This window comes from Mus musculus, chromosome 5 (assembly GCF_000001635.26).
Source record: "Mus musculus strain C57BL/6J chromosome 5, GRCm38.p6 C57BL/6J".
Classification (NCBI taxonomy): Eukaryota; Metazoa; Chordata; class Mammalia; order Rodentia; family Muridae; genus Mus; species Mus musculus.
Genome location: NC_000071.6, coordinates 88,375,691 through 88,395,700, shown reverse-complemented (window position 1 = coordinate 88,395,700; position 20,010 = coordinate 88,375,691). Strand labels below are relative to the sequence as shown.

Sequence of the window (20,010 nt, the reverse complement as noted above, 5' to 3'; positions counted from 1 at the left end):
CTTTGGCTTATTTTTAAACACATAGAATAATTTATTGAAATGTAAGAACATGTTAAATGTGCTTAGTGTTATAAATGGTTAAAGAGATTTGATCAGATATGTGGTGATGTTCAGCAGGTGAGCGAAGCTTCCCTGAGCATGTTTCTGCAGACTGAATAACCAGTTTCAGATGGTCTGGCGAGACATTCCTTTGAAAAGCAAATGAGGCACAGTTAGAGTGTGTGGGGCAGACAGGGTGTGGACTTGGAAAAATGATTGGTAATTAACTAGGTAAAGCCTGCTGACACAAAGTCTGATCTGATGATAGTGATAAAGTGTGTTGGTACTCATTATAGTAAATGGGATTTCCTTGGTGGACACTCCACCAGTGGAAGTGGGTGAGAAGAGACTGCATTATTAAATAGTCTCATAGCTAACTGCTTGAGCATACACATTGCTCACAGAACACACAAAACTCCCACAAGGAGCCCTGAGGGCATGGCTGAAGTAATTTGGCCTCATAGATTCCACTCACCGTCAAGCATCAGTCCGTTCATCATCAAGACAAGGGTGTTTGTCTAAAAATCTTACTTCACACTGGTAGGAGGAAGTATGTTCCCTCTGGGATAAAATCTTCTTCATGTTTGCTAAGTTCCTTTACCTTAGACACTGGCTCAGGCCTGTTGTTTCTGTCTGATATCCATGGGAGAGGGCTAACTATCCTGTGAGGGGAGGGAGGGCTTAGAGTTGGTTAGAGCTTTCACACCACTCAGGTGGACGTCATTCTGAAAAACTAGCATGGTCTTTTCTTACCAAACACACTGCCTGTTTCCCCTACTTATGCTGGAGCAGCAGAGAAAGACAAAGGGAAAAAAATCAAATCCTCGCACCAATACCAGTTTTGGAGTAGGGAGAAGAAAATCAAACCAAAAACCAAAACCAAAGTAACACGAAATTCCAACTTTACTTCTTATTTGGATTTGTCCACACAGGTAATGATTTCTCATACCATTTTTTTTTAAAAAAAGCTATGTCAGGAAATTGGTGAATAATTGTGGCTAATCAATAAAGTATTTCAAAGGTGTTTCAGAATGAAATTACCAAAGTAGTTTGAGAAAGTAGTCATCCAATGTTATATGGTAGTAACATTTAAGTGGTAAAGTTTGGGACACTAGTTCTATTTCTTGTACTTTTAAATGCTGATTTTTATTTACTTTTCTTTTAGGAAATAGTCATGATAATTAGTAACTCTAAGATGGCTCAGCATTTATTATGCTGTAGCTGCTTAGAAACTATTGCAGGCTCTCTTATGGATTGTGGAGATGTTAGTGAAAAGATGTTAACCTTTGGAAACAGGCAAAGCACACATGCCTTTAACCCAGCCCTCAGGAGGCAGAGGCAGCCGAGCTCCAGGTCTAGGGAGAAACTCCGTCTCGGGATAATGTGGAGAGTACAGGGCAGGACACCTGTTGTCCTTCTCTGATGCCTTGTGCAAACATGTGAACAGGCACCTCACGTACATGAACACAAGCAAAAGAATCAAGAGAGACTCAGAGGGTTAGGTAATAGTGCATACTCTTTGTAGCAGTGCTGTAATATTTTAGTTTTTAAATGAAAACTTTCACTCATATGCAGAGTGTAATAGTTATTTCTCTCATTGCCACAGCAGAATACCCACAGGAGCAATTGGCGGTGAACATTTATTTTGCTCTTGGCTTGGGGAGATACAGCCTCTCATGGCTGCTGACATGGAAGCTTGTAGCTGATCACACTGATGTTGATTAGGAAACAGGGTTAGATTGGCAGCAGACATGGTCCAGAATTCTCAGGGCCGACCCACAGGGCCTGACATTTTCCATAGGTCTCATGTCTAGAAGGTTCCACAAACTTCCCAAAACATCATCACCAGTTGGGGCCCAGGAGTTCACATATGAGTGTAAGTGGGGACAGTCCACACTTAACCATGATTAGAAGAATGGCTAGAATATTTTGGAATTTAGTGTGCACGCACATATGAGCACATACAGTGCACACTGCATTTACATGGTTTTCACATGCAATTATTTTTTATTACATTTTGTTGGTTGTATGAGTGTACATGTGTGGCTTCCCACATGCCCTGGCACATGTGTGGAAATCAGAGAAGAATTTGCAGGAGTCTGATTTTCCTTCTAACGTGTAGAGCCCAGGGATTAACATTGAACCACCTTACCAGCCCCTTTCAACTTTTATCTTTTTATTCAGGATAGGAGGGGACTGTTAATACTTAATTTCTGATTAGTCTCTGTCTTTATGAAAGAATCACTTCTTATCTGTTATAGGGTGGAATCAAGCACCATGTGCGGGCGTTCTTTATCAGAATCAGCCAAGTCCCAGATGGAGCAATAGGAGCTGAATTTCAGAGAGCAATCAGATATTGGGACCAGCAACCTCAGTGAGCATCCTATACCCACTCTATCAATAATAGGCAAAATTCCATATGAAATATAGACTAGTAATAGTGTTTTTCTTTAAACAACTGAGACTACATTCAAGGAATTGAAAACAAATCTTGTAAAATCCGCTTGTGAGTATAAGCTATGAAATTTGGGATAACACATTTCAATTGGAGCAACATAAAAATTTTAGAAGCAAAACTGGTAATAAAATGATGAGGAAATATAGGAGTAATGGCTAAGTACAACGTCTCCCTGACATGGCTCCTGCCCTGCTAGGGCGATCTCACGTCAAATCTGTAGTGGTTCCTCAAGAATGAACCTGCGCTTTGATGGACTTCTGTGACTTCTCTTCCCTGGCTGATGAGGTTCTTCAGACCCCAAAGCTCCTCACCTGGATACTGTTTCCTTGTTTCTAATTGTTTTTACGTGTGACACGTGTCATATACTCTTTTACTTTGCTGGGGCCCTGACTTCTCTCATGTCAGCCTCGACAATCTTCCATCATGATTACTTCAGTCCATGCTTGCTTTAAGTCAATTTGGGACTTAACTCTTTGCCAGGACTATTTGTCTCAGGATTGGGACTTCTTAATTCTTTTTATTTTAAAAAAATTTTATTAGGTATTTTCCTCATTTACATTTCCAATGCTATCCCAAAAGTCCCCCATACCCTCCCCCCTACTCCCCTACCCACCTACTCCCACTTCTTGACCCTGGCATTCCCTGTACTGAGGTATATAACGTTTGTACTACCAATGGGCCTCTCTTCCCACTGATGGCCGACTAGGTCATCTTTTGTTTCATATGCAGCTAGAGACACGAGCTCTGGGGTACTGGTTAGTTCATAATGTTGTTCCACCTATAGGGTTGCAGACCACTTCAGCTCTTTGGGTACTTTCTCTAGCTCCTCCATTGGAGGCCCTGTGATCCATCCAATAGCTGACTGTGAGCATCCACTTCTGTGTTTGCTAGACCCTGGCATAGTCTCACAAGAGACAGCTATATCAGGGTCCTTTCAGCAAAATCTTGCTAGTGTATGCAATGGTGTCAGCATACTACCGGACTTCTTAATTCTGGGCTCTACTTTGTGAACCACATATTGTTTTACTGCCTCAGAACCACTAGGGGGAGGAGATTTCTAGCAAATCATAGCAATTTGCAAATGTGAGGTGATTATTTTAAAATACTAACCATTTGTGAGTTTTTGGTATGTGTTTTGAAAAAATTAGAAGATGTTTAGAAAAATGGAAGGGAAAGTGTAGAGATTTTTCAGTTACCTTTCTTTTTCTGTTTCCAACGTAGTTAATTTCTTGTATTATTGTGGTTCATTTGATGCGTTAGATGATCTAATATTAATAAATCACTATTGTCTGGGTTGCATATTTTATATTAAGGTTCACACCTTGTGTTGTGTATTATATATATTGTTTCAGATTGATGTAAAGAATGTTTTACTGGGGTTCTAAATAAGATGACATCGAATCTGTGGATCAAGTTGGGAAAACTGCTATCTTGACAACGGTGAGTTCTACCACATATGTCATTGGTGACTTGTGACTTTTTAAAATTTCTTCTCTTAAAGTTTTGTAGTTTTCTCAAGCATTTCTCAACCTGTCGTTATTCTTTCCTTAAGTTTAGAGCTGTGCTGCCTTATATAGGATAGCCTGTCTGCATGTTCCTGTTAAGAACTTGAAATGTGACTTAAGTGGAGACAACTATTAGATTTCAAGATTTAGTAGCAGAAAAGACGCAAATGTGCCATCAGTAATGTTATTTTATGTATTATATTTTAATTGTCTTAAATAAGAATATTATTAGTTTAATTTAATCTACTTGTTTTTGCCTTTTTCATGTGGCTACTAGGAATCATTTATTTATTTATTTATTTATTTATTTATTTATTTATTTATTTATTTTTATTAGGTATTTTCTTCATTTACATTTCCAATGCTATACCAAAAGTCCCCCATACCCTCCCCCCACCCCCCTGCTCACCCACTCCCACTTTTGGCCCTGGCGTTCCCCTGTACTGGGGCATATAAAGTTTGCAAGTCCAGTGGGCCTCTCTTTCCAGTGATGGCTGACTAGGCCATCTTTTGATAGATATGCAGCTAGAGTCAAGAGCTCCGGGGTACTGGTTAGTTCATATTGTTGTTCCACCTATAGGGTTGCAGATCTCTTTAGCTCCTTGGGTATTTTCTCTAGCTCCTCCATTGGGGGCCCTGTGATCCATCCAATAGCTGACTGTGAGCATCCACTTATGTGTTTGCTAGGCCCCGGAATAGTCTCACTAGAGACAGCTTTATCAGGGTCCTATCAGCACAATCTTGCTAATGTTTGCAATGGTGTCAGCTTTTGGAGGCTGATTATGGGATGGATCCCTGGATATGGCAGTCTCTAGATGGTCCATCCTTTTGTCTTAGCTCCAAACTTTGTCTCTGTAACTCCTTCCATGGGTGTTTTGTTCCCAATTCTAAGAAGGGACAAAGTGTCCACACTTTGGTCTTCGTTCTTCTTGAGTTTCATGTGTTTTACAAATTGTAACTTATATCTTGGCTATTCTAAGTTTCTGGGCTAATATCCACTTATCAGTGAGTACATATCATTTGAGTTCCTTTGTGATTGGGTTACCTCACTCAGGATAATGCCCTCCAGGTCCAACCATTTGCCTAGGAATTTCATAAATTCATTCTTTTTAATAGCTAAGTAGTACTCCATTGTGTAAATGTACCACATTTTTTGTATCCATTCCTCTGTTCAGGGGCATCTGGGTTCTTTCCAGCTTCTGGCTATTATAAATAAGGCTGCTATGAACACAGTGGAGCATGTTTCTTTCTTACTAGTTGGAACATCTTCTGGATATATGCCCAGGAGAGGTATTGTGGGATCCTTCGGTAGTACCATGTCAAATTTTCTGAGAAACCGCCAGACTGATTTCCAGAGTGGTTGTACAAGCTTGCAATCCCACCAACAGTGGAGGAGTATTCCTCTTTCTCCACATCCTTGCCAGCATCTGCTGTCACCTGAATTTTTGATCTTAGCCACTCTGACTGGTGTGAGATGGAATCTCAGGGTTGTTTTGATTTGCATTTCCCTGATGATTAAGGATGCTGAACATTTTTTCAGGTGTTTCTCAGCCATTCGGTATTCCTCAGGTGAGAATTCTTTGTTTAGCTCTGAGCCCCATTTTTTAAGGGGGTTATTTGATTTTCTGGAGTCACCTTCTTGAGTTCTTTATATATATTGGATATTAGTCCTCTATCTGATTTAGGATAGGTAAAGATCCTTTCCCAATCTGTTGGTGGCCTTTTTTGTCTTATTGACGGTGTCTTTTGCCTTACAGAAGCTTTGCAGTTTCATGAGGTCCAATTTGTCAATTCTCGATCTTACAGCACAAGCCATTGCTGTTCTATTCAGAAATTTTTCCCCTGTGCCCATATCTTCGAGGTTTTTCCCCACTTTCTCCTCTATAAGTTTCAGTGTCTCTGGTTTTATGTGGAGCTCCTTGATGCACTTAGATTTGACCTTAGTACAAGGAGATAGGAATGGATCAATTCGCATTCTTCTACATGATAACCACCAGTTGTGCCAGCACCATTTGTTGAAAATGCTGTGTTTTTTCCACTGGATGGTTTTAGCTCCCTTGTCGAAGATCAAGTGATCATAGGTGTGTGGGTTCTTTTCTGGGTCTTCAATTCTATTCCATTCAATTCAATTCCATTGGTCTACTTTTCTGTCCTTATACCAGTACCATGCCGTTTTTATCACAATTACTCTGCAGTAAAGCTTTAGGTCGGGCATGGTGATTCCACCAGAGGTTCTTTTATCCTTGAGAAGAGTTTTTGCTATCCTAGGCTTTTTGTTATTCCCGATGAATTTGAAGATTGTTCATTCTAATTGGTTGAAGAATTGAGTTGGAATTTTGATGGGGATTGCATTGAATCTGTAGATTGCTTTTGGCAAGATAGCCATTTTTACAACGTTGATCCTGCCAATCCATGAGCATGGGAGATCTTTCCATCTTCTGAGATCTTCTTTAATTTCTTTCTTCAGAGACTTGAAGTTCTTATCATACAGCTCTTTCACTTCCTTAGTTAGAGTCACGCCAAGGTATTTTATAATATTTGTGACTATTGAGAAGGGTGTTGTTTCCCTAATTTCTTTCTCAGCCTGTTTATTCTTTGTGTAGAGAAAGGCCATTGACTTGTTTGAGTTAATTTTATATCCAGCTACTTCACCGAAGCTGTTTATCAGGTTTAGGTGTTCTCTGGTGGAATTTTGCAGATGATACTATCATATCATCTGCAAAAAGTGATATTTTGACTTCTTCTTTTCCAATTTGTATCCCCTTTATTGCCCGAGCTTTTGTCCCTGCCGGCAAGAACACACTCAGGACAACAGGAATCTCCTGCGGCAAAGCTTTATTGCTTACTTCTCAGGAAGACTCTGAACCCAGAAAATGGCGCTGCTTATATAGCCCGCAGCACCTGATGTGGCGTGACAGCTCCTGATTCGCTGCTTGCCCATCACCCCACTACTACGCCCCGAGATGGGCAGTGACTAGGAGTGAGTTCACTCTCGCACCTGCGTACAAGGCTTGTTTATTAGTTAGGCACAGTGGAGGCCAGCACCATCTTATAATGGCGATTCTCGGCTCGCGATTGCTCGCGGCTTGTGATTGCTCACAGCACGGCTCTCCACACCTCTTGATCTCCTTTTGTTGTCAAATTGCTCTGGCTAGGACTTCAAGTACAATGTTGAATAGGTAGGGAGAAAGTGGACAGCCTTGTCTAGTCCCTGATTTTAGTGGGATTGCTTCCAGCTTCTCAGTAAATTTATAATAATGCATGAAGCTAGCAATATATAATATTAATAAAACTTCTCTAGAATTTACATACCTTACCTTATTTTTACATCTATTAGCTTTGATGGCTAAATTGGGGTTAGAAATAAATTAGGCTTTAATGTCCTAAAGATACTTTGTATTTCTCACACAGAGCACTCTAGGCATATAACTGTTTCTCTTTGGTACTCTTAAGTAGGATTTGTCAGAAAAAGAGATGCACTGTGGTGACTTTCTTGCCATCAAATGAGGTCATAATAGGATGATTACAAAATAAAATGCAAGATTAAGCTCTGGGGTTCTTCTCTAATAGAACCCTTCCAAGGCCTTAGGCTGGTGCTAGTAATGAAATCACAAGACCCTATATTTTGTAGCTTTTGCAAAAGTAAGACATCTTCAGTACTGAGGATTGAACCTCTCCTGAATCAAATACCCAGCCCGTTTCCCCCATCTTTCCAATTGTGTGTGTGTTTATGTATTTTTGCATGTGTGGGTAGATGGTTATATGCATATGGAATCTTTAAGTTATCAGGAATCTTTGTTGATTGATTTTCTATCTTATTCAGTGAGTCATGGTCTCTCAGTTAAATTCAGAGCTTTCCTACAGGGTTAGTCTTGGTATCCATCTTGCTCTGGGGAACCCTCTCTTCACCTTCTGAGGTTAGAATTATAGGAGGCCACCATGTCCAACAATATTTTATGCTGGATTCTGGGAATCTGAACTCTGGTACTGTATTTGCATGGCAAGCATGTTAACCTCTGAGCCATCTTGCCTAGCCCTTAGACCCTCTGTTCATTTTATGGTTTCGCTGTGAGAAGGTTTAACTAAGTTCTCCAAGCTGGCCTTGAACTCTCTCTATAGCGGTGGCAGTGTTTGACCTTGTGATCCTCCTGCCTCATCCTCTTTGGCAGATGGGATTACAGGCTGTGTGTGGGATATGTTAACCACAGCTGGTTATAACTTTTGTCCACTCTGGCTTTTCTTTGTCTTACTATAATTTGTGCCAGACAGCATTAATGTGGCCATAGGTATATTTTAGACATACCTAAGGAAAATTAATTGGTGATACGTTTAGTTTAGGCTTAGTAGAGCATGTTTACATGGTTTATGGACAGTTATTTCTGGTTTTACCATGTAGAAATGGCTTCTAGGAATGCTGTAATTGTCACTCAGGGTCATCATGCAGCAAATAGTGAGACCTTCTAAGTGGCAGGTCAAACGTGGCATCAGCGTGTGACTGCATTTTATGGTTCTTCCTTCCTTAATGGAAGAGAAAAAGAATGTCTGAACCCTTGAAGCCAGTCTTAAGACTGGTCTAAGAAAAATGCTACCAGTCATCAGATGGTCAAACTGGTAACACAGGCTTCAGTTTCCACTGATGCCTTGTTTACCTGGGAAGTCGTTCTACTCAGGAGTGTATTTCATATGCAGCATTTATAATCAGGCTTATGACAATTTTTAATTTCTGGGTATGCATTGAACGAAATTGATTTTTTGTCAGAATTCCTGTGTTAGTAATTCTAATAAACACTGGGGATCCCTGTGCTGGAAGATCAATGTATGTAACCTGAAAGGAGTAAGGTGCCATCCTCAAAGTCGTTCTCAACATTTGATGGCTGGAAAGTCTCTAAGATTCTTGGGGTGGCAAAGTCAATCCATTTTATATTAATAGTCAAATGCTATTTTACTTTTAAATTCTACCCCTCTAGATATTACACTGTAAAAATTCCCAACATCCTATGCAGAAGCAGATGAAGGAGTCATTGCATCTTTTGGTATATCAAACATGAGGAGTTTGCAAGACTAAAGTCATTCTTTTCGCTGCCCCTCTTTTATTGAAAGTTTGATCACAAAAATGTGCCAATCCTTATGCATGTTTGTGAGATTCTGTACATATGAAATACTGAATGGTAAATCTTTTAATCACTGAAGGACTTGGGATGGAATGCATTGCACAATGCATATTTAGGTCTGTTGTATACTGATGGAACCAGAAACACATCCTGAAAAATGCTGTTAGCCTGATCCATGGTGTGCTGTGGGGGAGTGGGGCTCTATTTCAACCCAGGTGAACTGCCGTGGATTTAATTTAATCTGGATTAAAAATCTAGCCAGATTAAATTCTGCCTTTCAGGTGGATAACGCAAGAGTATGACAATGGTCTGACTGAGTGATTGCTTTTACAATGCTGTTTCTTCCCCTCACCTACACCACATTAAACATCAAACGGCACAATTCTAGCTTTGACTCTGCAGCTACTCATGCTCTGCAGCAGTTTGTTTCTGTCGTTTGTCACAAACTATTATAAGTAACTTGCTTTTTAGAAATTAAATAGTGTTTCCTCTGGGAGTGTGTTGTGAGGTAGTTGTGAGTGGCCTGGAGTTTATCTTCATGGTCCTCTCCTTTGGCAGAAAATCTCACCACTTGTGAAGGAAGTTCTAGGCTTAAAGTCATGAAGGTGTGCTGAGGTCATGCAGCTTATGATGATACCCAAATTTCTTTCAGGCCCAAAGAAGAAAAATGTCAGTTTTCAAAATATATTTTAATACACACATTTTCCAGGTCTGTCTGAAGTGGCATACTAAAGTATTTCAAAGACAAATTGATTTCTTTAATGATTTTTTTGAACTTGGAATTCTCTTCATTCAATATCTCTCTTGAAATTTCAAGAAAAAATTTCAGGTAAATTTAAAGACTTTATACCTCCCAAGACCTTCCACTGGTCTCTGTCTTTTCCATCATGTGATGAATGGGGATGGCTCACATGGAACCTCCAACTGTGATGCGGTTTAGCTGAGGAGATCTGAAACAGCTTACTGAGTTCCTAGAAGAAAAAGAGTGGCTTTAGATGCAGGTGAAAACGTTCTGTGCTTACACACGGCAAGGGACTGCAGTTGAGCAGTTTATCTACTGTGCTAATGCCAGACTATTCCCAGTGTACTAGTGGCTTCTTGCAATATTATGCAAGAAAGTCTGAGGCTCATTCCAAGTTAGTTACAGCCCATGTTCATGTGTGCATACGTGTGTGTGTGTGTGTGTGTGTGTGTGTGTGTGTTGTGTTGTGTTGTGGATATTGCATCAGTAACTGAATGTATTCTACGGTTAATACCATGGAATTGGTAGATTAGTAAAACCATTCTTTTATGTGCCTTGATGCCTGTGAATAAAGAAGGTTCCTTGCTTTCATTGAAGTCTGCATTTGTCAGCACAAGACAAAGAACTCTTTGCTATTCTTCAATGACCTTCATGGTGACATACATGTTCTACCCTAGGACAACTTACTATTTGGTGGATCTATGGTGGTTCCCTCCGTGGTGTGTGTGGCCCTTCGCAGGCCTGCAGGGGTGCTCATCTCATAGTCATCATCATCTGTGACACCAGGAGTTGTGACATGGCCCGGAGTGGTTCCCTGGTTGACAGCTTTCGCTCCTGCCTGTCTTGTAGGAAGGACTCCATTCTGCACATCTGGTTTAGTGCCTGCCTGACCAGAGGGAGGAATGGCTCCAGGGAACAAGGGGTGGATAAGGAGGCCTGTGAAGATTTGGGAGGCTAACGGCTAGAATGGGAAGGAAACAGAAAACAAAGTGAAAAAGAACGCACTTCAACAAGGTTAACCCATCTCTTTTCTTTGGAGGACAGCAGGTTGGCTAGGAGTGGTGGGCCGTGGCGGGGGAGGAAGGGAGGGCTAAAGTCAGAGAAATCACAAAGACCTGGCATTCATCTAACATGCCCTTGTCAGTGTTGACATCTGTTACCGGGCTCCTTTTCCTTAAAAAGGGAATTAGAACACAAGACAGTCATAACAAAAGCATAGTCTGAAGGTATCAGGCATGTCTGGATACAGTGCTATGTAGAAAATCCACAAAGTATTGACAAGCTCTGTCTCTGTCCTTCACCTAAAAGAAAGCCTTTCTTTTGCCCACAAAAAATTAAAAAAAAAAAGACTACAAGTTAATGGAAAATTAATACAAGTTGGTCAAACAGACATTGCCTTTGTGGCTTGAGTTCCTTTAAGGTCCCTTCGGCCTCCTTTTCAAAGGCATCCCTCTATTGGGTCAGGAGGAGTTAGTTCTCTTGGTACTTGAGCTGCCTGTGCATTTTCTGAGATTACTGAAGAAGCATCTCTTTCTCAGAGGTTTTCATGGTTAGGCTCTGCTTGAGGTCTGGGCCAGGCCTGCTAATATGAATTTAAGCTAATTCTCTGAGTCATCCTGAGGTGGTCTGAGAATGGAGCCCCTAGCTAGGGAAGCCTTATCTTAGACGTCAATCCTGAAGGCAGACCTAGATCTCTGCTAGATAAGGAGGGCAGACTACAGCACAGAACACTGCAAGCTGAGAATCAAGGCATACAGAAATTATGGCTGTCAGAGAAGGCTGGAAGTTATCCCAACACATGCCATATAAGAATAAGCATTATTTTGTAAAATCAGGTGAGTATGGTGGGCTGTATGAAAAGTTCATTATGACCATGGATTGAACTAAAAAACGTTTGAGAACTACTATAGAACTATAGAACCCATGGCTGTGGATCTGGATCTACATTTTTGGTTGCCTTTGAGACAGCTCATTTAGGCTTGCTGAGCCTCAGTTTATCTGTACAGCTCCATCATGGGTCTGTATTTTGTATAGTGAGACCTAAAGGTGAGAGATCTGATAAAGAGCTTGTTATGTGACAATACTCCAACAACAGGAAGATAGGAATGTTCATCTGTCAGTGCTGGCAAGGGAGATGCTCATCCACGACTGGAGTATTATTAAGGGTAGTATAGCAAATATAATACATGCCCTTTTCATAGTATGAAAAGCCTTTAAAAACTGTGTTCTGTGAACCTGCCTCAATTCCTTCCGTTGTTATGTTTAGATAGAAGAGTAATCCAAACAGATGTTTCTAAACATGGCCTGTTCATTACTGCATAGAAAGTATGAGTGATGGGAATAAGAACTTTAATTTCTATCCTTCAATTATTAGTGTTTATAGAAAAGAACTCACTCAACCCTACTAAAATATAGGAAAGAATCTCATACAATGGAAAGGACAACAGTGTTAACCCTTCCTGCAGAGTCAATATTTACAGTACTCTGCTTCAACATCTGGAGAATTGTATGTAATGTTCAGTAAAAAGTTCAAGTCACTCAAAATAAAGTTTAAAAGTGTTCAATGGATTTTCAGGTTAACACAGAGTGTGACAGCAACATATAGAAAGTTATCACAAAGTTAACTTAATGAAAAGTAGTAGGAGACAGATGACAAATTGTTAGGTGAGAAGGAGTAGTCAGACTTGAGGAGCTCTGAAAATACACAGCTCATTGTAGGGAACATAGTTAGATGGGGTTGTGGTCAAAAGAGCTGGAAGGGCAGACGACACTGGGAAGAGAGAGAAGAACTTAAACAGTAGTGACTTAAAGGATTTTACCAGTTCCTCTGAGCTTAGGAGAGCACCCTAAAAGCAAAACAATAACAAGAAGCAATTAGATAAATTTTAATATATTCAATGCAATGTATTTAAAATAACTAAAATATGTAAATACTTTTAAGTATTCTAAAGAAAGATTTTCTTTTTATTTTCAACAATATATTAAATGGTCTGGTATGTATATCACAAAATTTGTGTCAGCATGTGATATAGGATTGCTCATGTTTATTATTGAATAATGTGACTTACCTTTATTTGAAAATTAGACATATTATATATATAAAATTAAGTGATAGGTATAAGAAGCCTGGAGAATACAGAAGACAGCAGAAAACTAATCCTATGGTTTACAGATGATGGTCTTTCCATGGGTTTCCTACAAATTTACACTTCATGTAATAGAAACCCTTATTTATATAGTTGTCTTTCCTTTTCTCTTAGTATTTCATAGGAACGTCTTAGCTGTTTTACTGCCAAATTAATGTAATAAATATAATTTAAATGGCCATGTAGTATTTATTTGTGGTTATGTTGTGGCTTACATAATTTTTCTTTGGTTTAGTCTTAAATTTAAGGTTTAGCCATATTTTTATGCACCACAAATATTATTTGATGAGATTGCTATACTTAAATCCTTGTGGCACGTCAGATATATTCTCTTGAGCTACACTTAGATGTGGAAGAAAGAGCTGGTAGGAGTAGGTGTGGTGAATGGCACACTCTGTTAATCCTAGAACTGGAGAGGTTGAGGCAGGGGGATCGCAAATTCAGGGGCAGCCTAATAAGCCATACATATGCCTATTTAAATACAAAGAGTTCATAGGGATTTTATACTAATATTTGTCTCTGATTTTAAGACTGAAGCTCCCATCTGATGCTGATGCGGATGTTGGTCCTTGGTAATTTTATCAGTGAGATCAAGAGTAACGTTTGCAAAAGCAACTAGGAAGAGGAAGAAAAAAGTGTTGAGGATTCTAGGATAAGCACTTATGGCTAAAGTAGATTTGAGATAAAATAACCCCCTACATCATGGGCCATCTTATTCATCCCATTATTATTATTTTTTTTTGTCAGTGTGATTCAGGGGTGACTGTCTGCCTCATTTCCTGAGGGTGTGGCTAGAGGATCAACCACATCTCACTCATTTTCAGAGTGGGTGTTAACGATGGTATCTACAGGAGACGGTGTCATTGTTAACTGGAATGGTACCGTGAAGAACTTACAGCTGCACTTGCCTGCCAGCTAGGGCCAGGTAAGTTAGAGCTCTCTATCGTAGTGCTTACACAGTGCAAAGTGAGTTACAATCCTGGTGCCTGATTGGTGAATTGAGATAAGAGACACATTCTACACCTGGGTGATTAACAATCAGGCTGTTTAACAATAGTCTTACCTGAGCTCCAAGTTGTGCCACAATAATGGGTAACATCTGAAAAAATAAAGGGACAAAAAGCACTGTTAAAATATAATCGTGTGGCTCAGTGGTTAAGAGCACTGACTGCTCTTCCGAAGGTCCTGAGTTCAAATCCCAGCAACTACACGGTGGCTCACAACCATCTGTAATGAGATCTGATGCCCTCTCTTCTGGCGTGTCTGAAGACAGCTACAGTGTACTTATATATAATCAATCAATCAATCAATCTTAAAAAAATAACAGTGTGTTTGGTGGGAGGTGGTGGGGGCTTGGATTATGGGTTACACTTGCTCAGCAACCCATATCCATAGCTGAGATCTTCAAGTAAGTGAGACTAGGTTAAGTTATGAGTTGCTGGCTGAAATGGTAGAGGAGTTGTCATGCTGTGGTATTCTCTTACTTTGAATAACATAAAATTTTATTTTTGTTTATATAGAAAATCCATAGTGTCAGAAAAAAAATCATCAAAATTGACATTTAACTTGGTATACAGCACCCTGACAGCTTTGAGTTTGACCGGCTCTTGACCTTGCTATTTTCCCATTTGGTTGGCACCGCAGTGTCTGTCAGGCCAACAATGACAAGCACATGTTTCCCTATAAAGCTGGCCAGCTTCTTGTTGACCGACAGCAAAATATGACAGCAGCTAAAGCAGTGGGAACAACAAACCCTCAGGGTGAGTGGGGAAGGGAGAGGTACGATTTGAATCAATGGTTCGGGTGGAGTAATTGAGGCAACTGAGCTTGACTGAAACTGGCCAATCTGTACGTGAATTACACCAGTGTCACAGATTACAGAGGCTCACATTTCATTTGCCTCTTTCTCTGGTCTCTTTCAGAGGGCAAAATTTATTCTTAATATTCTTATTATAAAAAATTTGTGTCTTATAAAAGCCCAAGAATGTGTTCAAATGAAACAATTCTCATATAGCAATAGATTTAGTTATAAGGATGTCACTATAACATGAGTTTAGAGGGAAAAATTTAGAAAAAAAACCCCAAAACCCAAACCAACCCTGATTTTCTCCAGTCAAGTGTATGCACATGGTGTGTAGTGCGCTCTGCACTAACTAAAAATCACATTGTAAGTGACGGTTTTAAGGCGTGGAAACATTTCATGCCGTTTTGTGATAAGTAGAACAAACACACACAAATCATCTGCATTCAATGACTTTGAAATGGGTTCCTTTCTCCCTGTGGCTTCATCTGAGAGAAGATGCTCTCAGAGTGCAGGAAGCCTTGCCTCAGTTTACCTGCGGTTGCAGCTGTTGCTGTCCATTCAGTGGTCCCAGGGTGAACGGGAGAGTATGTGCGCCGTGGGGCCCAGCAGCAGGGTTGAACTGTGGGGCATCAGAGAAGATTTCCATTATGTTTCTTTCAGTTTGAGTATCTAGGACCCTAAAGCATACTTATTAAAGGTAAAAATGCATTCAAAGGAAGAATTTTCTACGTAAGTTCATAATATTTTATTATGTGTATAATTACAGACATGAAATTAACATATTCATTTAAGTTTTTAGCACAAGGTCCATTTCTAACCTCTATATTCATTTTTCCAAAGATTTTAAAAAATACTTTAATTACATGTATACGTGTGTTATGTATCCATGTGTGTCAGTGTTTGTGTGTGTGTGTGTGTGTGTGTGTATGTATGTATGAGTGCAGGTTTAAGTAGTGTGTATGAGTGCAGGTTTAAGTAGAACAGAAGAGGACATTGGACCTCCTGGAGCTGGTGTTGTAGGAAGTTGAGAGCTGATCTATGTGATTGCAAGGTCCTGAATCTCAGGACCGCTACAAGAGCAACATAGAGTTCTCTCTCTATTATACTGCTACAAATCCTATCCAAGTGTTGTTAGCCATTGAATTATCTCTCAAGTCTCTACATTAAACTAAAAAGTAGAAAAATATCAAAATCAAGTGTGTATATATTTCTCATGCCACAGAATGTATTTGTGGAGGTCAGAGGTCAATTTTGGTGTCAGTTGTTTGGTGTTTATGGGCTTCAAGTGTCATCTTTTTCCCCATACCCCAGGAATTAAATGTTTTCCTTTGGCATCTCTGAGATCATTTAGGTCATTTACCCCTTTCTGGCTACAATAATGGTTCTTGGACATTTTCTGATTTTTTTTCTATTAGGAAATGAAATATTTCATAGGTATTTCCAGACAAAGTTGCAAGATATAGTCCATGCATTAATGCTAGTCTAATACATGCATTAATAGTATTTTTAAATCTGCACACTGGTTAGAATCAGGAGGGAAACATTTTTCTTCCTCAAACAGAAGGATCTTTACAGATGTTCTATGAGCAGAGAGAAACTCTTGCCCATTCTTGTCATCCTAGAGGGTAGGAATAGTGGTTACAGTGTTTATGTGGCTTGTGGATATAGTAGGGAACATTAAGGAAGATCTGATGCAGAAATGGGGCAGGATTTTAGAGAAGAGGTTATCAGGCTTAAAGGCGAGAATGAGGTCAATTATATAAAGGTTTATTAGGAAAACTTTCAAAGAATTATTGAGTGCTATCTGACTCTCTGACTTTCTCCTTGCTCCTATTGCAGCTCACGTTCAGTGAATAGGTGTGCATGTGCTCTGTGGATAGACATTTCTCTATGTTCTTGACTCTCCTCCATGTTCAGCATCAGGTGCCTGATTTATTAAACAAAAGGGAGTGAGGTAGTATAAAAGAGTACTTACCAACGGCAGGTCTGACCCCAGAGTGAGCAGCTGTGTTAATGGTATGAGACTTATGGAAGGAAAAACCTGCAGGGCATTGAAACTGGGTGTTAGAGAAGCCATTATCTGTCTCTTTGGCAGTGCCAATTGTAGTCTCAGAAATTTATAATATTTATGCTTCCAAAGGCATGTATTCCCATCAAGTCAATGCGAAGGTTCAAGCTCTGTCACTACCCTCGAATTGTCTGCATGAGGCCTCCTTGTTTCCTGTGTTGTTCTGGGTGGCTTAGCAGTATGCCAAGTTTGTGGGTCTTATCAGGTGATTTATATTTAGTTATAATATTTTTGTTTTAGTGCTTAACTGTGCACATCCATTTGTAGATTCTTTCCCCTAAGGAATGTCTGTAATAGTGTAAGCCACAGATTGCTTGAGGACTTAAATGATTTGACTTGAATGATCTATGATGCCCAATAATTACAGAGACAGCTTGAACTTTTAATACCATTGACTAATATTTCAGAGTCTAGACAAAGACAAGGCAGGCAGTGCCCTTTATAGTTTTGTAAATAGGTGACACCATCCACTTTGCAAAGCTTTGAATATTTAGTTAAGCCAAATTCTTGCTCATATAACTAATTCACATACAAGGAAAAAGAATGAGGTTGCTTGGTTTTCTTCATTTAAATATTAAAAACAAGTACATTGGCTTTCTTATTTCTCTCCCTCAAGAAAGCCTCTTCAGACACGAGACTGTGCAAATCTTGATTTTTTTTTAAATTGCCAGTCTCAATATGCTTTCTTTGTCATTGCTGGGCGCTTACCTGATTTGGTTGCTGTTGAGGTAGTGGGGTCACCTGACCTGGAGTCGGTTTTGTTGCAGGAACTCCCGAAGCAGGGTTAAGCTGCTTCTGTGAATATAAATATTTGATAAAGTGGGAGGGATGTGTTTGAGGTTTTTACCCATTTACACCTGGAAGGTAACAGTTCACTCCCCAACAACACTATGAATTTAAACTCCATGTCTTTTGCAGTAGTTTTAAGTCTTCAAATATTTTATGCTTAGCAGGAGACAGAATCAGAGACTGGGGAATTGCCAAGTCAAGAGGGTGAAGAGTAGAAAGGTAAGCCAGGGCGAGTTAGGCTCCAGTGGTCCCTGGCTCCCATTCGTCTACAGCAGCTGTTCCTTTCCTTTCTTTGCCAGGCCTTGGGATACACTTGGAGTCTTAGTTCTATGCACATTTGCTTTGCTTCCCCTTTATATTATTTGAATTAAACTCCACGGGTCCTACTGCATTTTTTAAGGCTCCCCACTTTTTTTTTTGCCTTGCATGTGACATGCCAATCATATAATGGGAATTCAGCATCTTTCCTGGCCAGAGTAAGTACTTTGTATTATAATTTGTTGAACTCACGATGACAATAACCTCGCAGTCCAGATGGTCTAGCTGTGTGGCTTTTAAAATGTTTTATAGGTGAGAGAAGACCTGTGCAAGGTCACCTGGTGCGTGTCAGAGTCAGCACTAGGACCACTGCAGTGATCCCAGTTCCTGAATACAATAAACCCTACCCCCCAGTCTGATCTCATAGTGATACTTATTGCTGGATGCATCCCACAGGGCAAGACTGACACCAGCTCTTCTGCATTTTAAGACTTTTTCTTTTTCTTTTTCTTTTCGTTAAAGATTTAGTCCTGAGAACTTCTTAATAATGTGTTGGTCATTTCTATTTTGTTTTTCCTCCCTGTTTATTTTTTTCCACAGAAATTTTTACAATCTAAGCTTTTACTAAACAATGATTTGCTCTGTGTAGCCACTGTGACTTATGTCAGGGATCATGTCCCCTTGTTTTGTCCTCATCACTGTGTTTTTAGCAATCAGGGCATGTCTGTTGTCTAGAGAGTTTTCAATGAGTTACTGTTGATTGTACAGGTGAGTATGGTTTCTTGTCCTTCGTTCACAGTTAATCGATTGCATCTTTCCTGAATATTTTAGGCACTGTGTCAAAGGGAAGTTCATGTACAGATAAAATATTCCATCTCTATGTCTATATAATAACTTAGGACAACTAAAGTATAGATGGAAGGAACACCAATCTCCTTCCCCCATTTTAAATATTTTGTAATGATATGTGTAAAATAAAAAAGTTTGTCATTTTATAATGTGTATCAAACACTTGTAGCTAAGAGTTTATCTTATTTGTATGCTTTGTTTATCAAGTAGAAAAATCAGAACCATGATTTACTCTTTTAGTCATGAGCAAATAAACAGTCCCCAAGAAAGTCGTACTTTTGTTTTGGAACATAAAATAGTCACTCTGTCCCTCAGGGCTGCTATATTGCTTTGCTAAAACAATTGAAATTCTTCCATGTTAATGTGGATGCATTTTTTTTTTTAGAAAAATCCAGAATGTTGAAATTCGCACTAACATCTTATTAGTTTACCTTATTTGTTTTGAAAATTAAATTAGGAAACTTAAAAAAAAAACAGAACAGAGTAGTTTTCTTGAAAGGCACGAAGAAATAAATGGCTGTAAGGAGACATGGCTTAGGCTGGTCAGTACATAAAGTAAAGATATCACACTTACTGGTAATGACTGGGCTGATCCTAGAAGACAAAGCAGTAGAATCATGGTCTTCATGTTTCGATTTGCTACCTATAAGAACAAAATTATGTTACTCTTTCACTTTTTTTTAACCTATGAAAGAAGATGACATTTAAAAATGATCATTCTACTTGCAATACGGTGAAGTAATGTTACCTTTCTGCTACCAGGCAAAATGATATTCGAAATCCAGATGACTTCTCCACTTTACTCGGTGCAAAATTTATCTTTTGCTGATTTGTGTTTGTAGAAGGAATTTAAGCTCAGCTACAGGAGACAGACAACCTGAGAGACCAATCAGGACTAAACTGTCTGTGAAATCATTTGGTTTCATTTCCCAACACTTCATTAGGAGGGTTATTAGCTGCAGACATTGTATTACCCAATGTCTACGATCTGACTAGAGGGTATTTTAGGGAGACATGCCTATATAATTTTAAAAAAGTGCAGACAGAAAAAAAAGACAATTGTCTTTACTTTCAACTCTTTTGCAAAATTTTGAATTTACTGGTTTTATCATATAAGAATGAGCAAAAATATAGGGCTCTCTGTATACTTTATAAAAATAAAGGTTATTATATGATTTCTCCAAACCTTACTTGTTTCCTTGAAAACAATGAGATTTATGTGTCAGTAGACATAGATTAAT

At 39.3% G+C, this 20,010-nt stretch overlaps 1 protein-coding gene across 1 annotated transcript; it reads right to left on the bottom strand.

Annotated features, from left to right (window-relative positions):
• Nucleotides 1-9,784: 9,784 nt before the first annotated feature.
• Amtn (amelotin) lies at nt 9,785-19,593 on the bottom strand. Its single transcript, NM_027793.1, has 9 exons — nt 19,518-19,593; nt 19,344-19,412; nt 17,582-17,668; nt 16,781-16,846; nt 15,338-15,424; nt 14,065-14,100; nt 12,675-12,701; nt 10,543-10,816; nt 9,785-10,084 (listed from the first exon to the last, which is right to left on the bottom strand). The coding sequence occupies exons 2-9, from the start codon at nt 19,395-19,397 to the stop codon at nt 10,074-10,076; spliced, it is 642 nt and encodes a 213-aa protein (NP_082069.1). The 5' UTR covers nt 19,398-19,412; nt 19,518-19,593; the 3' UTR covers nt 9,785-10,073.
• Between the last annotated feature and the right edge of the window lie 417 nt (nt 19,594-20,010).

Bases quoted from the DNA above. Each gene is read 5' to 3' on its own strand.
- Amtn (NM_027793.1), bottom strand. From the start codon at position 19,397: ATGAAGACCATGATTCTACTGCTTTGTCTTCTAGGATCAGCCCAGTCA. The intron at 15,425-16,780 runs GTAAGTACTCTT...GATGCCCCACAG, and splicing joins TGGGGTCAGACCTGCCGTTG to TTCAACCCTGCTGCTGGGCC. The intron at 10,817-12,674 runs GTAAAATCCTTT...TTCCCATTCTAG, and splicing joins TCCTAAGCTCAGAGGAACTG to CCGTTAGCCTCCCAAATCTT.